The sequence below is a fragment of the Carcharhinus amblyrhynchos genome, chromosome 3 (genome assembly GCF_965287045.1).
Source record: "Carcharhinus amblyrhynchos chromosome 3, sCarAmb.v2.hapA, whole genome shotgun sequence".
Classification (NCBI taxonomy): Eukaryota; Metazoa; Chordata; class Chondrichthyes; order Carcharhiniformes; family Carcharhinidae; genus Carcharhinus; species Carcharhinus amblyrhynchos.
In genome coordinates this window covers 108,720,264-108,742,227 of record NC_137326.1, presented here as the reverse complement: position 1 = coordinate 108,742,227, position 21,964 = coordinate 108,720,264, and the positions used below count along the sequence as shown (strand labels likewise).

The 21,964-nt window shown below is 42.6% G+C and overlaps 1 protein-coding gene across 1 annotated transcript in view; it reads left to right on the top strand.

The window, feature by feature from the left end:
• Positions 1 to 8,377: 8,377 nt before the first annotated feature.
• Positions 8,378 to 21,964, top strand: part of xxylt1 (xyloside xylosyltransferase 1) — a 116,737-nt gene continuing 103,150 nt past the window's right edge. Inside the window, exon 1 of the mRNA XM_080186453.1 lies at positions 8,378 to 8,883. Coding sequence (XP_080042579.1) covers positions 8,386 to 8,883 — 498 coding nt within the window. The 5' untranslated portion in view covers positions 8,378 to 8,385. The remainder of the gene's footprint in view (positions 8,884 to 21,964) is intronic.

Sequence of the window (21,964 nt, the reverse complement as noted above, 5' to 3'; positions counted from 1 at the left end):
TATTGTTCAGATCATTTTCTTAGGGGCAACTGCAGTGGTGGTTCTGCTGCTTTCCCTGACCAGGTCCTCTACTCCATCAGGCTCTGCTGGGCAGAAGGGAATTTTTAGATGACTCAGGTTCACCAGTCTGGTGGTCACCTGGATCTCTTGATGCACACTACATCTCTGTGTAGGAGATTGCTTCTATGTGACAACTTAGTTGGTTCCATCTCACTGTACCATTATCTGTTTGGATAAGGTAGGACCGTGCATGTGGTGTCTGTTCAACCACTTGTCCATGATGAACTTGGTCTTGGGTCCAAACTGGCGCCCCTGGTTGAGAGCTTGGCAGGTTGTGTGCTTTATGATGTTTGTTATAGTTCCACATCTGGCCAGAACAATATTAGTCCTCCCCCCGCTCCCACCTCCCCTCATCTTGTGCAAGTTATCAGCTTGTTTATACAGCATGGCTGTGAATGGGAGAATCTCAGTCTTCTTCCTATTGGGGGCTCACGAGCTGTTAAACCATTTTGTTTGAATGGTAGCTCAGAAGCGCAGGGTAGATGTCATTATTTTTCTTCAGCGGTGCTTTCACAGTACGAACTATTTCAGTTTCATCATTAGCTAAGAGAATCTTGGTGCACTGGGCATATGGATAAATTGATACGATGCTGTGAACTCTTTAAAATATTCATGGGCAAATCATAGTCCGTTGTCTGAGATTACAAGGTTTAAGATTCCGTGCATTAGAAAATGGCTCCTTTAGCAATGTAATCAGTGCTTCAGGGGTTTGACCCTGCAGTTACTGGAGTTCTATCCATCTGGATAATCGTCCACCCTGATCAAGAATGTGTTACATCTGTGTTCAAAAAGGTCCATCCAAGATGTTCCCATAGTTGTAATGAGAAGGAAGATGACATGAATGGTTCTCTTGTCTCTTGATGATGAATAGCACAAGTGATACAGTGTAATATAATCTATTCTAATGACTTTGAGAGACCTGGTCACCAAACAGAATACCTTGCTCTAATTCAACATTTCATGATGCCCAAAGATCAAATTCCCAAACCCACAGAATGGCCACTCTTCCATCAAAGATGGAGATATTATCAATACACTGAGTTGTCCTCTCTGTTCATTGTACTGTCTAAGAATCGAATTGTACGGGATGTATGCGGGCATCTTTTGACACAGTACTCTTTGACCTGAGCACATTCTTTATCAGATTCCTGTGCAGCGCTGATTTAATTCAGTTGGTGACTTGTTGCTGGTAGAGTTGTGGCTGTCAATGTAATGACTTCTACCTCTGACAAGGGCTATATCAGTTTCTTCAGACCTTGCTATTGTAATACGGGACAATGCATCTGCTATGGTCTGCTGTTTTCCCAGAACATCCTGTCTTTCTTGCTGACTCTTTAGAATCTGGGTGTGTCACTTAGGATTTGTAGTGTCTCTATCTTGGCTACCAAGAATATAATCTGTAATTGTTTCACAAACTCATGTATCAGCTAATGCTTCTTTTTATAACCTTATTTGGTTTCTATCAGTGAACAGAATGCATAGTAGACTAGTCTACACTTTTTATCCTAGTATATTTGAAAGAGTACAGTTCCCAATCCTGATGGTTCTGTAGCAGTGATAGTAGGTATCTGTGAGTCATAGTGAGTCATAGTCATAGTATTAGGGTGATATCAGCATCTCTTTGATTTTCTCGAAAGACCCCCGGTACGCTTCTTCCCAGCTCCATGTCATCACAGTTGAACTCCCAGCTACCTGACGAAGGGACAGCCTGTCCCGAAAGCTTGCGGCTTTTGCTACAAATAAACCTGTTTGGACTTTAAACTGGTGTTGTGGGATTTCTTTGTGTTTTACCCCAGTCCAACGCCGGCATCTCCACATCATTACAGTTGATACAATGGCTTACTGATAATCACTAGAATGGGCAGGATCTTTTCAATTTTCTTTACCATATCAATGAATCTCATGAGCTCAGTCATATTACGAGGAGCTGGAAACCCTTGTTTGTTCTAGTCTTCCGTGGATCAACTCTGACAACAGCTGCATCTACAACATGCTGAAGGAACCAGAAAGTTGGTTGCAAGAATTTACATTTGTTGTTGAGTGTAAGTGCTCCTTCCTCTAGGCATTTTAACACAGCTTGTACTGTTCTGTCAGAGTGAATCTGCGGATCAGGACATCATCCATAAAACTTTATCCAGTCCTTCTGGGACACCTGACATTATTCTCTGGAAGATTTCTGGTGCTAATTTGAGGCTGAAGGGTAATCTATTGAAACAAAAGTTCCCAAATGGTGTACTGAAAGTTGTGAGCAATTTAGACACTTCATCAAGGGGTAGTTGCCAAAAACCATCATTTGCTTCTAACTTCATGAAGATTGTCCCAATTTTGCTAAGCTCTCATCCACAAACATAAGAAGTACTTTGTGTTCAACTATTTTGTTCAACTAGGTAGAGCCTACTGAAATTCTGAGAAGTCCATTTGGTTTTGGCACTGAGACCATACCAGGTTTGTGTGGGTTTTCCCACAGGTGAAATGACCCCTTGTTTCAACATAGAGTCAACTTCCTTCTTTGCTTTTGGTAAGAGTGGCTGAGGATCCTGCCTGGGTGTAGATAAACACATTGGCTTTGTTTCAGTGCTATGGAGTGATCTTCAGCTTTCCTAGTCCTGTCCACAGTTGTGGAAATCTGGCTTTGGAATTTTTGGGCTAATCTTCTCAGTTTTCTAATTCCTCTACTCCAGGAATCAGATGCAAGTCAGTACAGGCTTTTCTGCCGGGGAGTGAACAGTGCAGGTCAGGTTTCAGTTATTCTTCTCTCTCTATATTCGAAGGGTTGCTTTTAGCTATTCAGCATTCAGGGGCGGCAAGGTGGCAGTACTACTGCCTCACAGCACCAGGGACCCGGGTTCAATCCCGGCCTCGGATCACTGTCTGTGTGGAGCTTGCACATTCTCCTCGTGTCTGTGTGAGAGTTTCCTCCGGGCGTCCCAGTTTCCTCCCAGTCCAAAGATGTGTGGGTTAAATTGATTGGCCACGCTAAATTAATTCTAGTATCGGGGGATTAGCAGGATAAATATGAGAGGTTGGGGGAATAGGGCCTGGATGGGATTGTGGTTGGTGCAGACTCAATGGGCTGAATGGCCTCCTTCTGCACTGTAGGGATTCTGTGATTCTATCCTGCGACCTTGAATTCTATATTTTCTGGCCTGTATATTTTTTTGCTGAAGAGAAGTTTTCTTCAACCACCATTCAGAATCAGAAATAATTGAAACTGTTGCACCTATAACTAACTTAAAGCATGTCCTGTTTCCTTCTACTGGGATATCAGCAACCCGTAACTTCCACCAGGTTCCTGGGTCTCCCCACAGAAAGGCAATTCCATATCCTTGATACCTCTCTTTCACGGATCTTGCCATCTTTTTGCTCATTCTGTACAGGCTTCTTGCTGCAACACATAGCCTTAAAGTTACCTCCTTTCTGCAAAAAGGCATTTGGCCTCTTTGGCAGGACCATTTTCGCTTTTACTCGCCACACCAATTACAGTTAGCTGGGGTGGCTGATGGATGGTCTTCCTGTCTCCCCTGTTTTTGTGCAGCCACTTTTATGTAAACATACTGTACTGAGTCAGTCACTTTTGGGATATGGTTCATCTTATCACCCCGAATCACTGATAGGTTTTGCTTCCTGGCCTCAGTTTGTCTGCTCAGTTGCATTGCCTTTGTTGAGGTTAAGTCATTCCTCAACTGCAAGTGGTCAGGTGATGCTCATTCAGGACTCTGACAACAATTTTGTCTCTGATTAATTAACTTGTTTAACCTGCCATATTCACATTTTGCTGCAGGTCTACACAGATCACTGTTAAATTTATCAATGCCTTTTCCTTGATGTTGGTTACACTTGTTAAATTTAGCCTGCTAGATAAGACTATTTGTTTTGCAGAATGAAGTAGGCACCAAGTGCTTTTATTATTTCACTTTCTTCACAGATCATTGCTCAGCCCATCATGTTTAATAGGTCCTGTCCTGGGTGCTACTTGACATAATACAATGTGATTTTTTAAAAAATATTTGTTCATGGGACATGGGTGTTGCTGGCTTGGCCAGCATTTATCATCCATGCCTAATTACCCTTCAGCTGAGGGCATTTAAGAGTCAACCACATTGCTGTGAGTCTGGAGTCACATGTAGGCCAGAGCAGGTAAGAATGGCAGATTTCCTTCCCTAATGGTTATGTGTGAACCAGATGAGTTTTTAGGACAATCAACAATGGTTTCATGGTCATCGTTAGACTTTTAGTTCCAAATTGTTGTTGAAATTCAAATTTTACCATCCGCTTAGAACCCAGGTCGCCAGAGTATTTATTACCCGGGTCTCTGTATCACTAGTCCAGTGCCAAATCACTATACCACTGCCTCAGATAAACTTCTGCTGGGTTGAGACCTGGCATATCAGCAACCCATAGCTTCCACTTGGCTCCTGGGTCTCCCCACAGGCAATTCCATATCCTTGATACCTCTCTTTCACGGATCTTGCCATCTTTTTGCTTATTCTGTACAGGCTTCTTGCTGCAACATGTAGCCTTAAAGTTACCCTCCTTTCTGTAAAAATGACATTCAGCCTCGTTGGCAGGACCATTTTCGCTTTTACTCGCCACACCGATTTACAGTTAACTGGGGTGGCTGAAGTTTTCTGGTAATGGTAGAGATTTTTCCATGTTTGTTACATAGGAACGTAGGAATTAGGAGAAGAAGTAGGCAATTCAGCCCTTTGAGCCTACTCCGCCATTTAATGATTCAGACTCCACTGCGCTATGGGGCAGCAAGTTCCACAAATTCACCACCCTCTGCAAGAAGTAATTGATCCTCACCACAGTTTTATATCTTCCATCTCTCAACCTATTCCTGTGATCTCTTGTTCTAGATTGCCCCACAAGGGGAAACATTTGACCTACCTTTACTTGATCAATCCTTTTTTTTTAGTATTTTATACACCTTGATTAGATCCCCCCTCATCCTAAACTCCAGCAATTCCAAGCCCAAACTCTTTCTCTCCTTATACATCAAACCTTTCATCAACCTGGCAAACATCCTCTGAATTGCCTCTAATGTCACACCATCCTTCACTAGCTACACTGTACAGTATTCTTTGTCTTGTGTGTTAACACAGAATATTCAGAGTCTGCTGAGGTAGTAAAATGTAAACTTTATTGAGAAATATTTTAAGATTGGCTTCACCTTACCATGAAGCCGATAAGAGAGAACAACGTATTGAGATATTGTATCGCTTCCTCTAATGTATACTGTATTATTGACAAATCACAGTTAAAATTAACCCCTTGTACTGCACCCTCAACAGAATATAAGAATGTTGGTTGCAGGTTGCATTACGTAGCATTTTAGTGTGATAATGGCATTATGTTTGGGCAGTTTTTGAATTGTGGCTCTTTCTGAAACTTTTGCTAAATTTTCTCAGATTGCCACCTATTTGAGGTGGTTGTTCTGTATACCAGGTTGCTTGTTGCCTGCATGGTGTTTTTCTTATGCATGCGCAGTACACTCCCACAACAGTCTGGAGGGTATCCCACATTAACTGCCACACAGTCTGAGTATCACCCCAACCCCACTCTGTCTGGATAGTATCACAAACCACTCCTCTACCTCATGGATAGAACTCCACCTCCACCCCTTCTCAGTCTGGAAATTACTCCCCACCCCATCCAGTCTGGGTGATACCCCAACCCCTCATCCAGTCTGGGTGATACCCCACCCTCTCCCCCAGTCTGGGGAGTACCCCATCCCCACCCTCACAGCACACAGTCTGGATAATACCCCACCCAGCTCCACAGTCTGGACAGCCCCTCTCAAAATAAATCTGGACATTACTTCTGCTCGTCTACTACATACTGCCCCCCTCCAACACCCAACCCCCAACCTCCTCTTCCACAGTTGAGATCACTGCTTTTCAAAGTGGGGGTTGCAACCCATGAAGGATGTTGAAAAATGGGTCACCAAAAATGATCTCCAAAGATCACTTGACCTTTTTTCCCATTTTGTCTCCGGGTAAATTCTTGCTGCAGTACCTGGGCATAAACAGGTCAGAGCGACCTGAACATGCACTTGGTGCCAATTTTCTTTCCCTTCCTACTTAGCTGATTGGAGACGTGGATTGTTTAGTTGCACAAAAGAGGACCAGAGATGTCAATAACTGATAAACCTACCACCCAGGATTTCACATCTGAACCAGCTGGAGACAGCATTAGTTGCTCTGCTGAATCCATGATGATCCGGAGCACAAACCTTTGGATTTTTTCAAAGGATGTTGCAAGAACTGAAATCATCAGCTCAGGTCCTTGTAGAAATGTAACATTGAATGACGAAGCACAATTAGTCTCTTATATGGTAAAAGAAAATGCCCCACACTATTACAGAGATGTTAATTCTCACCAGGCATAGCTCACATAGTCTTCAATGGGAAATCAACTGAAAAACTGAAATATATCACTCTCCGTGATAACAGTGTCTCATTGAGTTTGTGGTATTGCTGAGAATTTAGAAGTACGGCCTATTAAAGTTAGAGGGGGATTTCCCAATACAACTGAATGAAGGTACAGACGTTACAGATTGCACAACATAGTTGGTTTACGTTAGGTATGTTTGGCACAATGAACTCGGGGCTTTGTTGTGCTGCTTGACGTTACTGTCCAGCATGAATGTGCACAGATCTTTGAAGCATTGAATAGTTATGTGATTTTAAGTGCAGGCTCAACTGGGTTCATTACAGAGGACTCATAAGTACTGGGGTAGCCAACATGACCGTGGCATGACTGGAGTGACATCATAGAATCACAGACTCCTACAGTGCAGGAGGCCATTCAGTTTCTATCCCCATGATACCATGCATTTACCCTAGCTAGTCCCCCTGACACTAAGGGGCAATTTAGCATAGCCAAAGCACCTAACCCACATGTCTTTGGACTGTGGGAGGAAACAAGAGCACCCAGAGAAAACCCATGCAGACATGGCGACAATGTGCAAACTCCATGCAGACAGTGGCCCAAGCCTGGAATCAAACTGGGGTCCCTGGCACTGTGAGGCAGAATGCTAACCACTGTGCTACCATCCTGCCCACCACAGCAGGGTCATCTGTCCAAAGCGAACACGAGTCGAGGGGGGATGGCTGTTTGGCAAAAGTAGGTCACTGGACAAAAAGTTTGAAAAACACTGATCCACGTAATCTTCCTCCCCCCTCCGAAGATCTGGATACCCCTCCTCACAAGATCTGAATACCCACTCTTCCCCACCCCAAGTCTGGATACCCACCTAACCAACTTTTTACAGATGCACCATAGAAAGCATCCTTTCCAGATTTATCACAGCTTGGAATGGCTCTTGACAAAGATCCAACAACAAACAACAAGGATCGTGAATGAAGCCCAAATCATCATGCAAACCAACCTCCCATCCATAGACTCCATCTACACTTCCTACTGCCCTGGAAAAGCAGCCAGCATAATCAAAGACCCCACACACCTCAGACATACTCTTCCACCTTCTTCCGTTGGGAAAAAAAGTCATGTGCCAACTGACTCAAAAGCAGCTTCTTTCCTGTTACCTTCAGAATTTTGATGGACCTACTTTGTATTAAGCTGAGCTTTCTCTACACCTTAGCTATAATTGTAATACTATATACTGCATCCTTTCCTTCGCCCCCATGTAATCTATCAATGGTATGTTTTGTCTGTCTAGCGTGCAAGTAGCAATGCATCTCACTGTATCCAATACTTGTGACAATGAATCAAATCAAGATCTGATACCAATTCCTCCACCTCTCCACCTGCAGTCTGGCTATTCCCCTATGTCATGATTTCCCCAGAAAGTTGTTCGCGGGGCAGCATGGTGGCACAGTGGTTATGCCAGGGACCCAGGTTCAATTCCCAGCTTGGGTCACTGTGTGGAGTTTGCATGTTTTCCCTGTGTCTGCATGGGTTTCCTGTGGGTGCTCCAGTTTCCTCTCACACTCTGAAAGAGGTGCTGGTTCAGGTGCATTGACCCAAACAGGCGCTGGAGTGTGGCGACTAGGGGAATTTCACGGTAACTTCGTTGCAGTGTTAATGTAAGCCTATTGGTGAGAGTAATAAATAAACTTCAAATAAACACTTTCCCAAGCCGGCTGTTTAGATTTCTTGCTAAGTTCCTGAGAGGTGGCTTTTCATTGGCTGCTGCATTTCCGATTGCAGGCGCGTCACAGCGAGTGGGGTTTTTGATTGGCTGATGGTTTGGCGAAGCCTGTCTGTGATTGGTTGGTCTCCTCCGGGGGGAGGGGCTGGATTAGGGGCAGGCAGCGGCGGCGGGCTGAGTGTCCTCCCTGCAGCTCACACACACACACAATGGCATTGTGGAGGAAGCTGCTCCAGAGCAAGGCCAAGTTCACCTCATTCCGCTCCTACCAGTTTGCGCTGCTGTTCGCCGCCGCCTTCGCCGTGTTCGCCTTTTACTACTTCGGATCCAACCACGAGAATTTCTCCAGCACCACCCGGAGGATGAAGGAGAGCCAGGCGGGGAGGAGCGGCCAGGGCGATGTCCAGCTGACTGTCAACCTCAGCGGCAAGAAAGCGGCAGAGGCTGCGGCGAGCGGTCGCTTTGAGAGCAGCGAGCCGGCGGGGAGGCAGAGGCGCCTCTTGCACCTTCTGATGATGTTCACCAAGGCGGACAAGAACTCCGGCCTGCAGGAGAAACTGAGGCTGGCCATCAGCTCCATGGTGAAACACGCGATGTTGGAGGATAATGAGGTGCTGCATCTGCACTTTGTGGCTGACCTGCCCAGCAAGAAAATAGGAGAGCCGCTTCTGCAGGAGCTGCTGCAGGATGCTGCCTTCAACTACCAGGTACTTCATCTGCGCTTTACCACTGAAAGGTGCCAGCCCTCTGACCGTGCCCACTCGCAACAACAATTTCCCACTGTCTTATAGTCTGTTTATTGTTTTTAAATAGATTTTGGTGAGAATGGACAGACAGTAAAGTTTATTTATTAGTGTCATAAATAAGGCTTACATTAACACTGGAATGAAATTATTGTGAAAATCCCTTAGTCGCCACACTCCAGCACCTTTTTGGGTTAATGTACCTAACCAGCATGTCTTTCAGACTGTGGGAGGAAACCCATGGAGACACGAGGAGAACGTCCACACAGACAGTGACCCAAGCTGGGAATCAAACCAGGGTCCCTGTCGCTATGAGGCAGCAATGCTAACCGCTGTGACAGTAGCTGAGTTTGAACATTTTGGCTTCCTTACAAAATTGTTCAATATGATTTCTGAGGGCAATGCTGAACTTGAAAGCACTGACGTTACAGTATTTCGTACGAATTAGGAACAGAAGTGGGCAAATTCAGCCCTTTAGCCTGCTCTGCCATTTAACAGATCATGGCTGATCGCTCCTTGGTTTCAACTGCACCTCCCCAACTGTCCCCCATATCCTTGCATCCCTTTTTTATAATTAGGAATATATCTATCTCCTTCTTGAAACCATTCAATGATTCAGATTCTACCGTACTATGGGGCAGCGAGTTCTGCAAATTCACCACCGAGAAGTAGTTTCTCCTTTTTTTTTTAGTTTTAAATCGACCACCTGTCAGCCAATACCTGTGATCTCTTGTTCTAGATTGCCCCATAAGAGGAAACGTTTGGTCTATGTCGACTGTATCAATCCCTTTAAAAATTTTATATATCTCAATCAGATCCCTCTCTTATCCTTCTAAAGTCCAGCGAGTATAAACCCAAGCTGTTTAATCTCTCCTTGTATGTCAACACCTTTGTTCCAATGCTACCACATCCTTCTCCAAATAAAGAGACCAAAACTGGACACCATACTCCAGATGTGGTCTCAGCAACACTGTGTATAATTGCAACAATCTTTATTTTTATACCGTTGGTAAAGGAAGTTTTCAGTTGGTGTATGTCCACATGTACTTCAAGGCAGGTTATGCTTAATTTGAATGTGTAGAACCAGGTGGCTTTCACATCTGGGTATATCAAAGGAAGTTAGTGAGAACTTTAACCATGATCTTCCAAAGATTCCATGAAAGTGTTATTTAAGAAAGACGAGAGATGGAAATGATAGACCGGTTAGCCTAACTTCTGCTGCCAGGTAATTATCTATAATTACAAGTGGAGTGACCAAACACCTTGAAAACTGTCAGCTGCTTAGAGGGGAACCAAGCATTGGTTGGTAAGAAATTTGTCAGGTATGATTTACTCATTGATCTTTTGGAAGAGCTGGTTAAAGTCATGGACAAGGAATGTTTAGGGCTGTTGTTCAGATGGTTGTCCAGAAGGCATTTGAGAAAGTCTGTCATGAAAGATTGTTAACTAGAATTGATGCTCATGGTGCTGGGCCACCTCCATCATTGTGAAAGATGCCAGAAGAGTGCATGGAGCATCCAGCCCAGAGAGTTGGGTTCATTGGCAGGATTTGAGTGGAGGTGACCCACAATGACCTGCGTTTGTCCATGATTTAGATGATGGGATTAAAAAATCACATATCCAAATTCAGATAGGTAACTTTTTTTAAGCAGTGTCAATGAAAGCATACAATTACGAAGAGACCTGAATGGATTAATTCAATATAACTGTGCCAAATAAAATTCATTGTAGATAAATCTAAGACCATCTATTTTGGGCCTAAAAGTAATAGAACTAGTGTACTTCCTAAATGGTGAAAGACTAACAACAGTACAGGTCCAAAAAGACCTTGGATCTATGTACATAGATCGTGAAAATCTCAAGTTGCAAAAAAATCAGTGGAATGTTGGCTTTTCTATCCAGAGCACTAAAATACAAGGAGCTAGAAGTAATGTTCCCTTTACAATTGTGGCACTCAGCACATACTGATTTCACCAGCTATCTTTACATTTTATTAGTGTGGCTGAACGCCTGTTCGATATAGAATACATGCCTTCTACTTTACTGCACAGTCACTCGTGCAGCTTAGTGGGAGCATGTGATGTTGCCCCTCCCTCCTTTTTTTTGTACGTCTTAGGAAGAGATGGAACAGAGAAAAAGTTGTGCCTCTGAATCCTCTCAGTGAAAGCAACAACATTGGTCTGTTTCAAACTTTTTCAGGTAGCTCCTAAGATTTTTAAATTTTCATTTTGTTAGGTTAAATCCAATTTATCTTGCAGCAACAATGCAGTTTCCACAAGCAGGCTGATTTTGCTATGTGTCAAAATGCATGTGTGAATGAATGCAATGCTGCACAGGACCAACAATTACCCGGTGTCTAGGAAATCCACCATTTTCTGTCTATTCTGAGTTGATTCACCATTCCGATCAATTTAAAACTGGAATCTGGATTTTTTTTATAAATAAGACAATAAACAAAGTTTAGAAAGTATATGAGGAACTAACAGTACACGTTATTTATTAGAAGACTTACATTCACACTGCACAATGAAGTTACTGTAAAAAATCCCCTAGTTGCTACACTCCAGGACCTGTTTGAGTACACTGAGGGAGAATTTAGCATGGCCAGTGTACCTAATCTGCACGTGTTTGGTCTGAGAGGAAACCAGAGCATCCGGAGGAAACCCATGCAGAGATGTGACCTCAGACTTCTGCATCTCTTTCCCAATGGAAGAAAGTGGAAAAGAGATTGTCCGGGGTGCGTGGGGTCTTTAATTATGCTGGCCAGAGAATGTGTGCAAACTCCACACAGATAGTGACCCAAGCTAGAAATCGAACCTGGATCCCTGCCAGCAGTGTCAGTGCCTGGCAGCAGTGCTGACCATTGTGCCATCCCATGTACTTAAAATGGTAAAGAATTAACCAGTTCACAAACGGTTAATCAAGTAAAATATATTTTTCCAGTCATTTTAGTAATCTAAAGTACTTAACTGGGAAATAAATTTGACAGATGTCCTAATATGCATGGAGTCCAGCGTTCAATACAGACTCAATTAAAACTGAACTTGATACTGATGTCTATAGATTCATACATAATTCAGGTGGAGATGTTCACATTGGAATGAAGTTTCTTTCTGGGGTATCTGATATCAGAGAGAATTCATCTACTTTCAAAAGAATTTCCCAATCACGAAGCTGATGTAACCTGACAGCTGACACAGCACCAGCAAGAAATCCATCCTATTACTGAAAGTCCACGCATCATTTTGTGTATTGTCTCATGTTTTGCACATAATTGACGGAGAGATGAGGCAGCCACCTAATTAGGTAGACCAAAGGCAGGAATGGAGATGCACTGACTCCAGAGTGGGCAAGATAGAAGACACAACTTGGGCCCATCAGTGCCTTGTGTCTACCAATTTGATCACGATCTTAAGAGCTGGCAAATGTGTTTGAGGCACGTAAAAGAATTATATTGAAGTGTTGCATCCCTGCTATATGCCATCTGAAACACCCTCTGCAAACCCCTCTTGCAATCAGCAAACAGTTATCTGTGAAAAGATTTGCACGGCCCGTTACTTTGAACCTTCACTTAACCTGCTGAGAACTTGTTTCCATATAGAGCTGGCCTCCCATCCATTGATAATGTCCATACTTCCTGCTGCCTCGGCAAAGCAATCAGTATAATTAAGGACCCGATACACCCTGGACATTCTTTTCTCCGCCTTCTTCTGTTGGGAAAAAGATACAAAAGTCTGAGGTCATGTACCAACTGACTGGAGAACAGCTTCTTCTCCGCTGTTGTCAGACTTTTGACAGGATCTACCTCACATTAAGTTGATCTTTCTCCTATATCCTAGCTATGATAGTAACACCACATTTTGCACTCACTCCTTTCCTCCCCTATAAACAGTATGCTTTGTCTGTATACTCTGCGGCTCTGCAGTGTTGGGATCCCCTCCGGAGCTGTGTGGAGTTGGGATTCCCCCCACTCTCCCGGGGCTGTGCAGAGTTGGGATTTGAGAGTGGAAGAGTCACCAGAGGAGTTGAGATTGACCATCTGTCAAGACCTTGAACAGATGAGCTCATTCAATGAGAGGGTTACTAACCTCATAGAGAGTCCTATTGCAGAAAAACCTCAAGTGCATGCAGCAGTAATGCACCATTACACACAGATTGCAGGGCACTCTATGTAGCCTGGAGCAGTCAGTTCAGAACCTGTACACTTGGGATACATGAAGTGCTTTGTAGGCTGGACAGGGCTGCCTTGCAGGTGGCCCAAACATAACTGGAGGGGATGTCACCTGTGCCCCAGTGGTAGCTTCCAAGTCAGCTGTATTGCCAAGTAAAGGCTGAGGATGTGCCAGAAGAGGATGAGGGTCCCATGCCTCTTGGGGCACCCTCAGCTTCCTCTAACAGAGAGGGTACGTGTAAGTGAGATACTGTATTCCAACCATTGGTAAATTATATCAAATGGCATGTCCTTTCAGCTGTTTGCAACTGCCAAAGTATTGACCATATCCAACCAGTCGATGCTTGTAAATTTTAAAACATTGTTTCCATCTACAATTGGACAACACCTGCTAAATAATCCTGATAGTATTAAGAAACACAGTAAAAAGCAATTTAAGATTCAGTTGGGCTTGCAGTGTGCCTCACTTTGTCTGCTAGAAGTCACATATATTCACACACAGGGCCCTGCTCTTCGCAGACAGCAGGAACATGTCCACACTTTGCACCTTTTTCAATCAAACAAAAGTTTGGGGAATGTTCATTCCCCGGGGCAAGGTCTTGACCAATCAGAGTCACTGGTTTGAATTTGATCAAAGCTGGGCAGGTAACTGTTCTATGCTGCACTCCCCATGTCTCCACCAATTAGAGTCCAATCAGCACTCCTGATTCTCTCTCTCTCTCTCTTTCTCTCTTTCTCTCCACCACCCCCCTCCCCACACACACACACACACACACACACATTGCAATTGGTTATTTCTGGTGAGCTATCCTGATGAGGACTTTGGCAGCATGTCTCTTATTTCTTCTTCAACAATTACATTTACATTCTTAATGATCCAGTTAGAAGTGCAAATTTTTGTCATTTTTCTGCAAAAAGTTTACAGAGGAGGAGAAAAACATTGTATTCAGTCGCTGAGGTTAAATAATATTTGCTCACTGACCGACTTCCTGTATTTACTTTATGTGGAAACCTTGGGTTTCTGATTTTGCTTATCTGAGATAAATCCGATTTGAGGGTGTTTGCTCATAATGTGGCAGGCGACGCATGGTATAATGTTCCAGTCATAACTGTATTCTCTGGCACAGTGAAAAAAATCGGAAAATTGTATTAAAGATATGCATGCTGAATTTTACTGTATAAATCTAATGCAACAAAGGTGGATCCTGTGACTTTTTAGTGTTTCAATTTCTCATATTTTCAGGTTTGATATTGGCAGCTTTGAGTTTGACTATCCAGCGTAATTCGGTCATGTTCCTTGCAATATTTTATGCAGGTTAGCATCTATCTCCATGTTTAATAATATAGTCCTTGCATCTATTATAATACCTTATTTCAAAGCACAATATGCAATGAACAAATGTGTCTATAATGTCAAGACATTGGTAAGGCCACACTTGGATTATGGTGTGCAGTTCTGGTCACCCTATTATAGAAAGGATATTATAAAACTAGAAAGAGTGCAGAAAAGATTTGCTAAGATGCAACTGGGACTTGAAGGTTTGAGTTATAAGGAGAGGCTGGATAGACTGGTACTTTTTTCTTTGGAGTGTAGGAGGTTTGGGGGTGATCTTGTAGAGGTCTATAAAATAATGAGGTGCATAGACAACGTAGATAGTCAATATCTTTACCCAAAGGTAGGGGAGTCTAAACCTAGAGGACATGGGTTTAAGGTGAGAGGGAAGAGATACAAAAGGGTCCAGAGAGGTAACTTTTTTTTCACAGAGAAGGTGGTAAGTGTCTGGAACGAACTGCCAGAGGAGGAGTAGAGGTGGGTACATTTTTGCTTTTAAAAAGCATTTACATGAGTAAGATGGGTATAGAGGGATATGGACCAAACGTGGGCAATTGGGACCAGCTTAGTGGCAAAAGCTGAGCGGCATGGGCAAGTTGGGCTGAAGAGCCTGTTTCTGTGCAGTAAACCTTTATGAACTCTGTTACACACCAACCAAAATAACAATGAAATGAATAACTAGGTAACTCTATTTGTGATAGACTTGGTTGAGTCAAGAATGCTGACCAGGAATATAACTAAACCCAAATATAAGTATTGGTACCCATCGGTACAGTTGCTGCAAAACTTTGGCAATAATGTTCTCACGTAGTGGCTTTTATGTTGACAGTGACCATTCTGCTACTGTTCCTTGTGATAATATCCCCATGGTTTTGGTGACAACAAATCTTTTTGTCTCTGAATGGTATGCAATAAAATATCTTATCCCTGAGGAGCCTCATGCGAATGCCTGGAGAACCTCGTGAATCTTCATTCATAGGATGTGGGTATTGTCAACATTTATTGCCCATCCCTAATTGCCCTTAACTGAGTGACTGGCCAGGTCATTTCAGAGGGCAGTTAAGAGTCAACTAAATTGCTGTGGGTCTGAAGTCTGAGGTATAAGACACCTATTTAAATATCTAGGTTCTGAATTCCTAATTTACGTCAGTGGGATCCTCTGCTCTGTCTGACGTAAGAAGGAATAAACAACCAGTCTTTATGAATCAACTATAATTTATCAAAGAAGATGCTATATGTATGTAACAAAAACAGTGAAGACATCATGGAAGTTTCTTATCCCTCCATGCCGAGGATTCCTGGACTGCAGCCAGCAAAGGTGATGTCTTTCTTCTTCTGTCTCTGAAGGTATGTTAAACTGTAACAGAAGAATTAAACCGCACAAGCCATGGTGAAACTGTATCAATGAAGACTTGAGTTTCCACATTTAGCCCAATTCTGACTGTTCTTCACCCATTATTAGGAAATAATTAAAATGTCGCTTTTCATTATCTTAAGGTGGGATCAGCTGGTGGTCCCCCCCAAATAACTAGAAGCCAGGTCTGAGACAAATACCCATCTTTTCTATTCCTATGCCCCAGGAGTTACATTCACATAAAACAAGTTAACCTATTGCCATGGATACTAAGATATTTAAGAACAGATGTTAGTAATATTTCCTAGTACGGTGTCAGGAAAGAAGAGTCTTTTTAAAATGTGTGTGCTCTGTCCAACAAATGTGGTTAATGGATCAAGACCATAAGATATAGGAGCAGAATGAGGTCATTTGGCCCACTGAGTCTGCTCTGCCATTTGATCGTGGTTGATTCAATTCCATTCTCCTGTCTTTTCCCCGTAACCTTTGATCGCCTCACCAATCAAGAACCTAGCTGTCTTAAATACAGTCTGTGAACTGGCCTCCACAGTCTTCTGTGGCAATGAATTCCACAGATTCACCGCCCTCTGGCTGAAGAAATTCCTCCTCCTCTCAGTTCCACAGGGGTGTCCCTTTACTCTGAGGCAGCGCCCTCGGATCCTGGTGTCTCCTATGAATGGAAACGCAAGTCTAATTTGATTTGATTTATTATTGTCACATGTATTAGCATACAGTGAAAAGTATTGTTTCTTGCGCGCTGTTACAGACAAAGCATACCATACATAGAGAAGGAAAAGAGTGCAGAATGTGGTATTACAGTCATAACTAGGGTGTTAAGACAAGGTAGGTCCGTTCGAAAGTCAGCAGGGAAGAAGCTGTTTTTGAGTCGGTTGGCACATGACCTCAAACTTTTGTATTTTTTTCCCGATGGAGGAAGGTGGAAGAGAGAATGTGCAACGTGCGTGCGGTCCTTGATTATGCTGGCTGCTTTGCCGAGGCAGCAGGAAGTGTAGACAGTCAAGTCCAAATCAAAGACATGATGGTTCTTGTTTAAAGTTAAGCTGTCATACTAAGTTCAAACTGTGGTGTTCAAATCCCTTGCTTATTTCTGTAAATCTGACAAAGATGCTTTGAATTGTGCATCACGTAATTAAACCAAACGTGGTTGTATTGAACCAGATAAGCTGACACCTACACAGTTGCTGGAACTGTTCTCGACCCATTTTTAACTATTTCGTTCTTATTCAGCAGACAGCCTTAAATAGTCCAGTTTAAATTTCTAAGACAAATTCCTAAAATATGATTTCAAACCAATATTGAACCTAAAAACCAAAATATTATCAAAATCTTAGACCAAACAAGGACATCAGCTTTCCTTTCCTGTAGATGTTATTGAACCAAATGGCTTTTTATGACCACAGTACCCCCTGATGCCACCTTGAAGCTGAATGTTGCATCTATTTAAGAGTCGTGGAGGTTTACAGCATGGAAACAAGCCCTTCAGCCCAGCTTGTCCATGTTGTCCTTTTTTTTTTAAACCATAAGGTAGTCCCAATTGCCCACATTTAATCCATATTCCTCTATACCCATCATACCTAGGTAACTATCTAAATGCTTTTTAAAAGACAAAATTATACCCGCCTCTGTTACCATCTCTGGCAGTTTGTTCCAGACACTCACCACCCTCTGTGGAAAAAATTGCGCCTCTGGACACTTTTGTATCTCTCCCCTCTCACCTTAAACCTATGCCCTCTAGTTTTAGACTCCCCTACCTCTTGGGAAAAGGTATTGACTATCAAGCTGATCTATGCCCCCCATAATTTTATAGAGCTCTATAAGATCACCACTCAGCCTCAAGAGAAAAACGTCCCAGTCTACCCTTATAACTCAATCCATCAAGTTCCGGTAGCATCCGAGTAAATCTTTTCTGCACTCTTTTTAGTTTAATAATATCTTTTCTATAACAGGGTGACGTAATACTGTGTGCAATTCTGGTCACCCTATTATAGAAAAGATATTATTAAACTAAAAAGAGTGCAGAAAAGATTTACTAGGATGCTACCGGAACTTGATGGATCGAGTTATAAGTGTGGCTTACTAATGTCTTGTACAACTTCAACAAGACATCCCAAGTCCTGTATTCCATGTTCTGACCGATGAAACCAAGCATGCTGAATGCCGCCTTCAACACTCGACTTGTGCTTGTGCAGTTTTTCCTATTGGTTGGATATATGATACCACAGGCCACACTGCTGCCTATCAGTAACTGGACTAGTTCTTGGCTCCCCATGACAAGAAAATTATGTCCAGTGTCAGTGCTGGGCTACTGGTTCCACAGCGAGATCAACAACAACTTGATGCAGGTGCCCAGGAGACCAGTGAGTTAGACCTGGGGTGAGGTGACATGGCTCGTCAGGCTGCTGATTCCTCCCTTGGTCTATCTGGTAGCAGTGACTCTGGGTTCAATGTGGGTGGCCTAAGGATTCCGATCACTGCCTCCCAGGTCAGGGTTAGGGTCAGAGTTACTGCTTCTCAGCCTGTTTGTATTGAAGTTCCAAACCTTACTTCAAGGCTGTATTAAGAAATAAACAAGGTAAATGTAATGGTGATGGGGAAACATTATTACTGCAGCTTAAGCAGAATGTGGTACATATTATGTGGTCAATTTAGATATGTGATCTGTATCATTAATACAGCTCCTGCAACTGAACATGAGAGAGAAGTGTGCTGTCTGCTGTTCCAGTGTCACCATATTATGAAAACGGTAACATGGTCACCGTTACCAGTTTTCTGTTCCGGGTTTGTTTATTAAGTGAATTTAAAATTCCCCACTTTGGTAGAATTTGAACACACTTCTTGGTATTAAGATCCCTGGGTTACTGATCTAATAACATCACCACTAAACTTTGTTCACTGTGTAAAGGTTGAAGGCAATGCTGGTTCTAAGTACTATTGGTACAGGGGTGGAGATGGCAGGCTCTTCCTGCAAGCCTTCATAGACTAGGTAGTGCACACAATCACCGCTTCCTAGCTGTGCCTGAACTACCTTACACATTGCTACTCCATTGATTCCAGCTTGTTGTGAAACAACTTTGAAAGGCTGATGATGGTGATATGGGCCAAGTGCCGTCAGATGGGATTAGGCGAGAGTTTGGGTGTTTCTAATGTGTCGGTGCAGACTTGTTGGGCTGAAGGGCCTCATCTGCGCTGTATGATTCTATGGTTGGGAGTATGCTGATGAGGGCAAATGGCTGGATTAGAGGTATCCTGCTTTTAGTGGACAGGAGATACTTAGGGAAGTTTCCACATTGCTGGGTAGATACCAGTGTTGTGGCTGTATTTGAACAGCTAGGCCAGAGGTGCAGCTAGTTTTGAAGCACGTGTCTTGCTGGGGCCCATTGCCTTTGCTGGATCCAATGTGGTCAGTCATTTCTTGGTATATCGAAATGGAACATATCAAGTTGGTTGAAAAAGGACATCTATGATTGTTGGAACCTCTGGAGCAAGCCACAGTCGATTGTCAACAGGACTTGTCTTTGCTGAAGCTGGTTGCTTCAGCCTTTTCTTTTTTTTATTTGGTCATTAATCTGGCATCTTTTAACGGACAGCACTTTGGCATGTGACATTACCATTAAAAGCAGCTTGAAACTGTGGAAACCATTGATCTACCAACACAGTATTGGTTCCAAGGTGATGCTCGTGATCATAAACTATTTCTTGCAACATTACCACATACAAATGTACAGTGTGCATTGGTGTCTGTTTCAAAAACAGACAAATATGTACGTGACTAATGTTAAGAATCCATGTCTATAACAATATTACTGTCAAACTTAATTTAAAGAAAGGGATGCTAATACCATTTGAAAATTAATTACATTACAAAATACAGTTGGGATTAAATATTGTTGAAGAATTAGTCATCCAGGATCTTGGGTCAGACTTATCGAATCCTGTGCATAATAAAACATGAAATATTGTGGTGTGTATGTGCTGGGCCCACCATCATCATTCAATTAGTTGTTTAATTGCTCACTCATGACTGTGGCTGGATGTCAGAGCTTTTATCTGATATAGTTATTGATTTGTGGGTTCATTTAGCTCTGTTTATTACACACTGCTCCTGCTCTTTAGCATCCACGTTTCATCATGTTAGCACTTTATTTTTAGAAATACTTGGCAATGCCCTCCTACACTTCTTATTGAACCAGGGTTGGTTCTGTGGATTGATGGTGATGCTGAAATGAAGGCTATGCCATGCCATGATATTATCTATTGTGATTAAATACAACCCTGTGGATGATGGCCTGCAGCATCACATAGATGCCCACTTTTGAGTTGGTGGATTTGTTCTGATTCAATGTGTTAATGCTTCACAACATGGTGGATGGTAGCCTCTGTACGATGACAAGACTGTCCCCAAAAGGAGGGTGAGATAGTCCTTTGGTCATGGGTGGATGCATTTCCGACTGGGAGATTGGTGAGAATGAGGTCAAGTAGATTTTTTGCATCTGTGGTTTCTCTGTCCACCTGCTGCTTGACCAGTCTGACAGATATGCCATTCAGGGTTAGGTCAGCAGTGGTGTTTATTGAGCTAGTCTGGTACTGAAGCTTTCCTTGCTGCTCCCAGTTCTTCTAGCATTCCTGATATACAAATATTTGTTGAATACGATTGGAAAAAGAGACACACTGTTGAATCTTTTCATCTTGCACTTCGCAGGACGGATGCTAGGATACCAATTTTCAAAGGGAACAACGATTTATACTGCATGGGAAACAGGGTGCTGCTTGGTTGGCAAGTAGATTCTGGTTGCTCAAAATGTTGCCATGAAAAATGCACCTGGAAACAATTATCCCAAATTTAAAACAAGTTGCTTCTAATTAGTCGGGTGATCTATAGAGAATGCACCAGGGAACAGAATCACCCAAGCATTAAAATGTGCAGTGCTGAGATGATTTATTTTGCCTGCAGATGACTGGGTGCTGCGTATGAATATACGTAGCATTTAGCAGGCATAAATCAGCCACTTTCCAAATCTGGCTGATAATCTCAAAATGGTTGTTCGTACAATTCTTGGCGCAGTCAGGATTGTTCAGTAAGTGCTCCATGGCACTTACCCCATGGTGTGTTTCATGGTAGCCGTTGGCCGTTCACGAGATCTTCAGGTCCTGCCACTGACAATGGGGTTTTGCGTTGTTTCTGCCCTTTACTGCCAGGGAATCCATGGTGGGGGGGAGGGGTGGTGGTCACTTGTTGAGACCAGAGGATCTTGCCACCAGCCAATGACCAGAAAATCCCATCCAACATTTCTGCCATTTCCTAATTCCCCAGGAAAATTTCTCCTGGGTCTGCTTCCAAGGGGCCAGTATTTTATTTATTTAGTATTTTATTTATACTTGTAAAAGCTTTTACGACCTGTTCATATTTTTGGCTAGTTCACGTTTTTTTTTAACTTTTTATCAACATTTTAATGGCCCTTGGTTTTTAAAGACACTCAGTCCTCAGGCTTGCTTTTTTTTTTGCAATATCATAAACCTCTTATTTTAATCTAATGCTATCCTTAACCTGCTTAGTAAGCTACATATGGATCTTTCTCGCCGAGTTTTTGCTTTTCAATTAAATGTATTTTTGTTGAACTTCTGAATTGTCTCTTCAAATATTTCCCACTGTTTTATTTCACGAGGATATCTTTTAGTCTATTTATCTAATCAACCTTAGTCAGCTTTTTCTCTCATACCTATGCTTAATTTTGTTGAACTTTAGGATTATGGTTTGTGATTGTGAAGGATTATAGTGTTGGAGAGCATTAGAGATAGACAGAGACAAGAATAAAGGCAGGATTTCAAAACTGTGGGATGAGAATTTCAATGTCAAGGTGTTGCTTAACAATGTTGTTATAAAGATTCAAATGTAACATATTTACAGTGTATTGCTTACTACTTCGCAATCTGCATCTCGAGATTACTTCACTGTGGTTGGAGAACAGGGGAGGCAATGGCCTAATGGTATTATGGCTAGACTATAAATCCAGCAATTCAGCTAATGTTCTGGGGGCCAGGGTTCAAATCCCACCACAGCAGATGGTGGAATTGGAATTTAATTTAAAAAAATCTGGAATTAAGAATCTACTGATGACCATGAAACCATTATTGATTGTTGGAAAAACTCATCGGTTCACTGATGTCC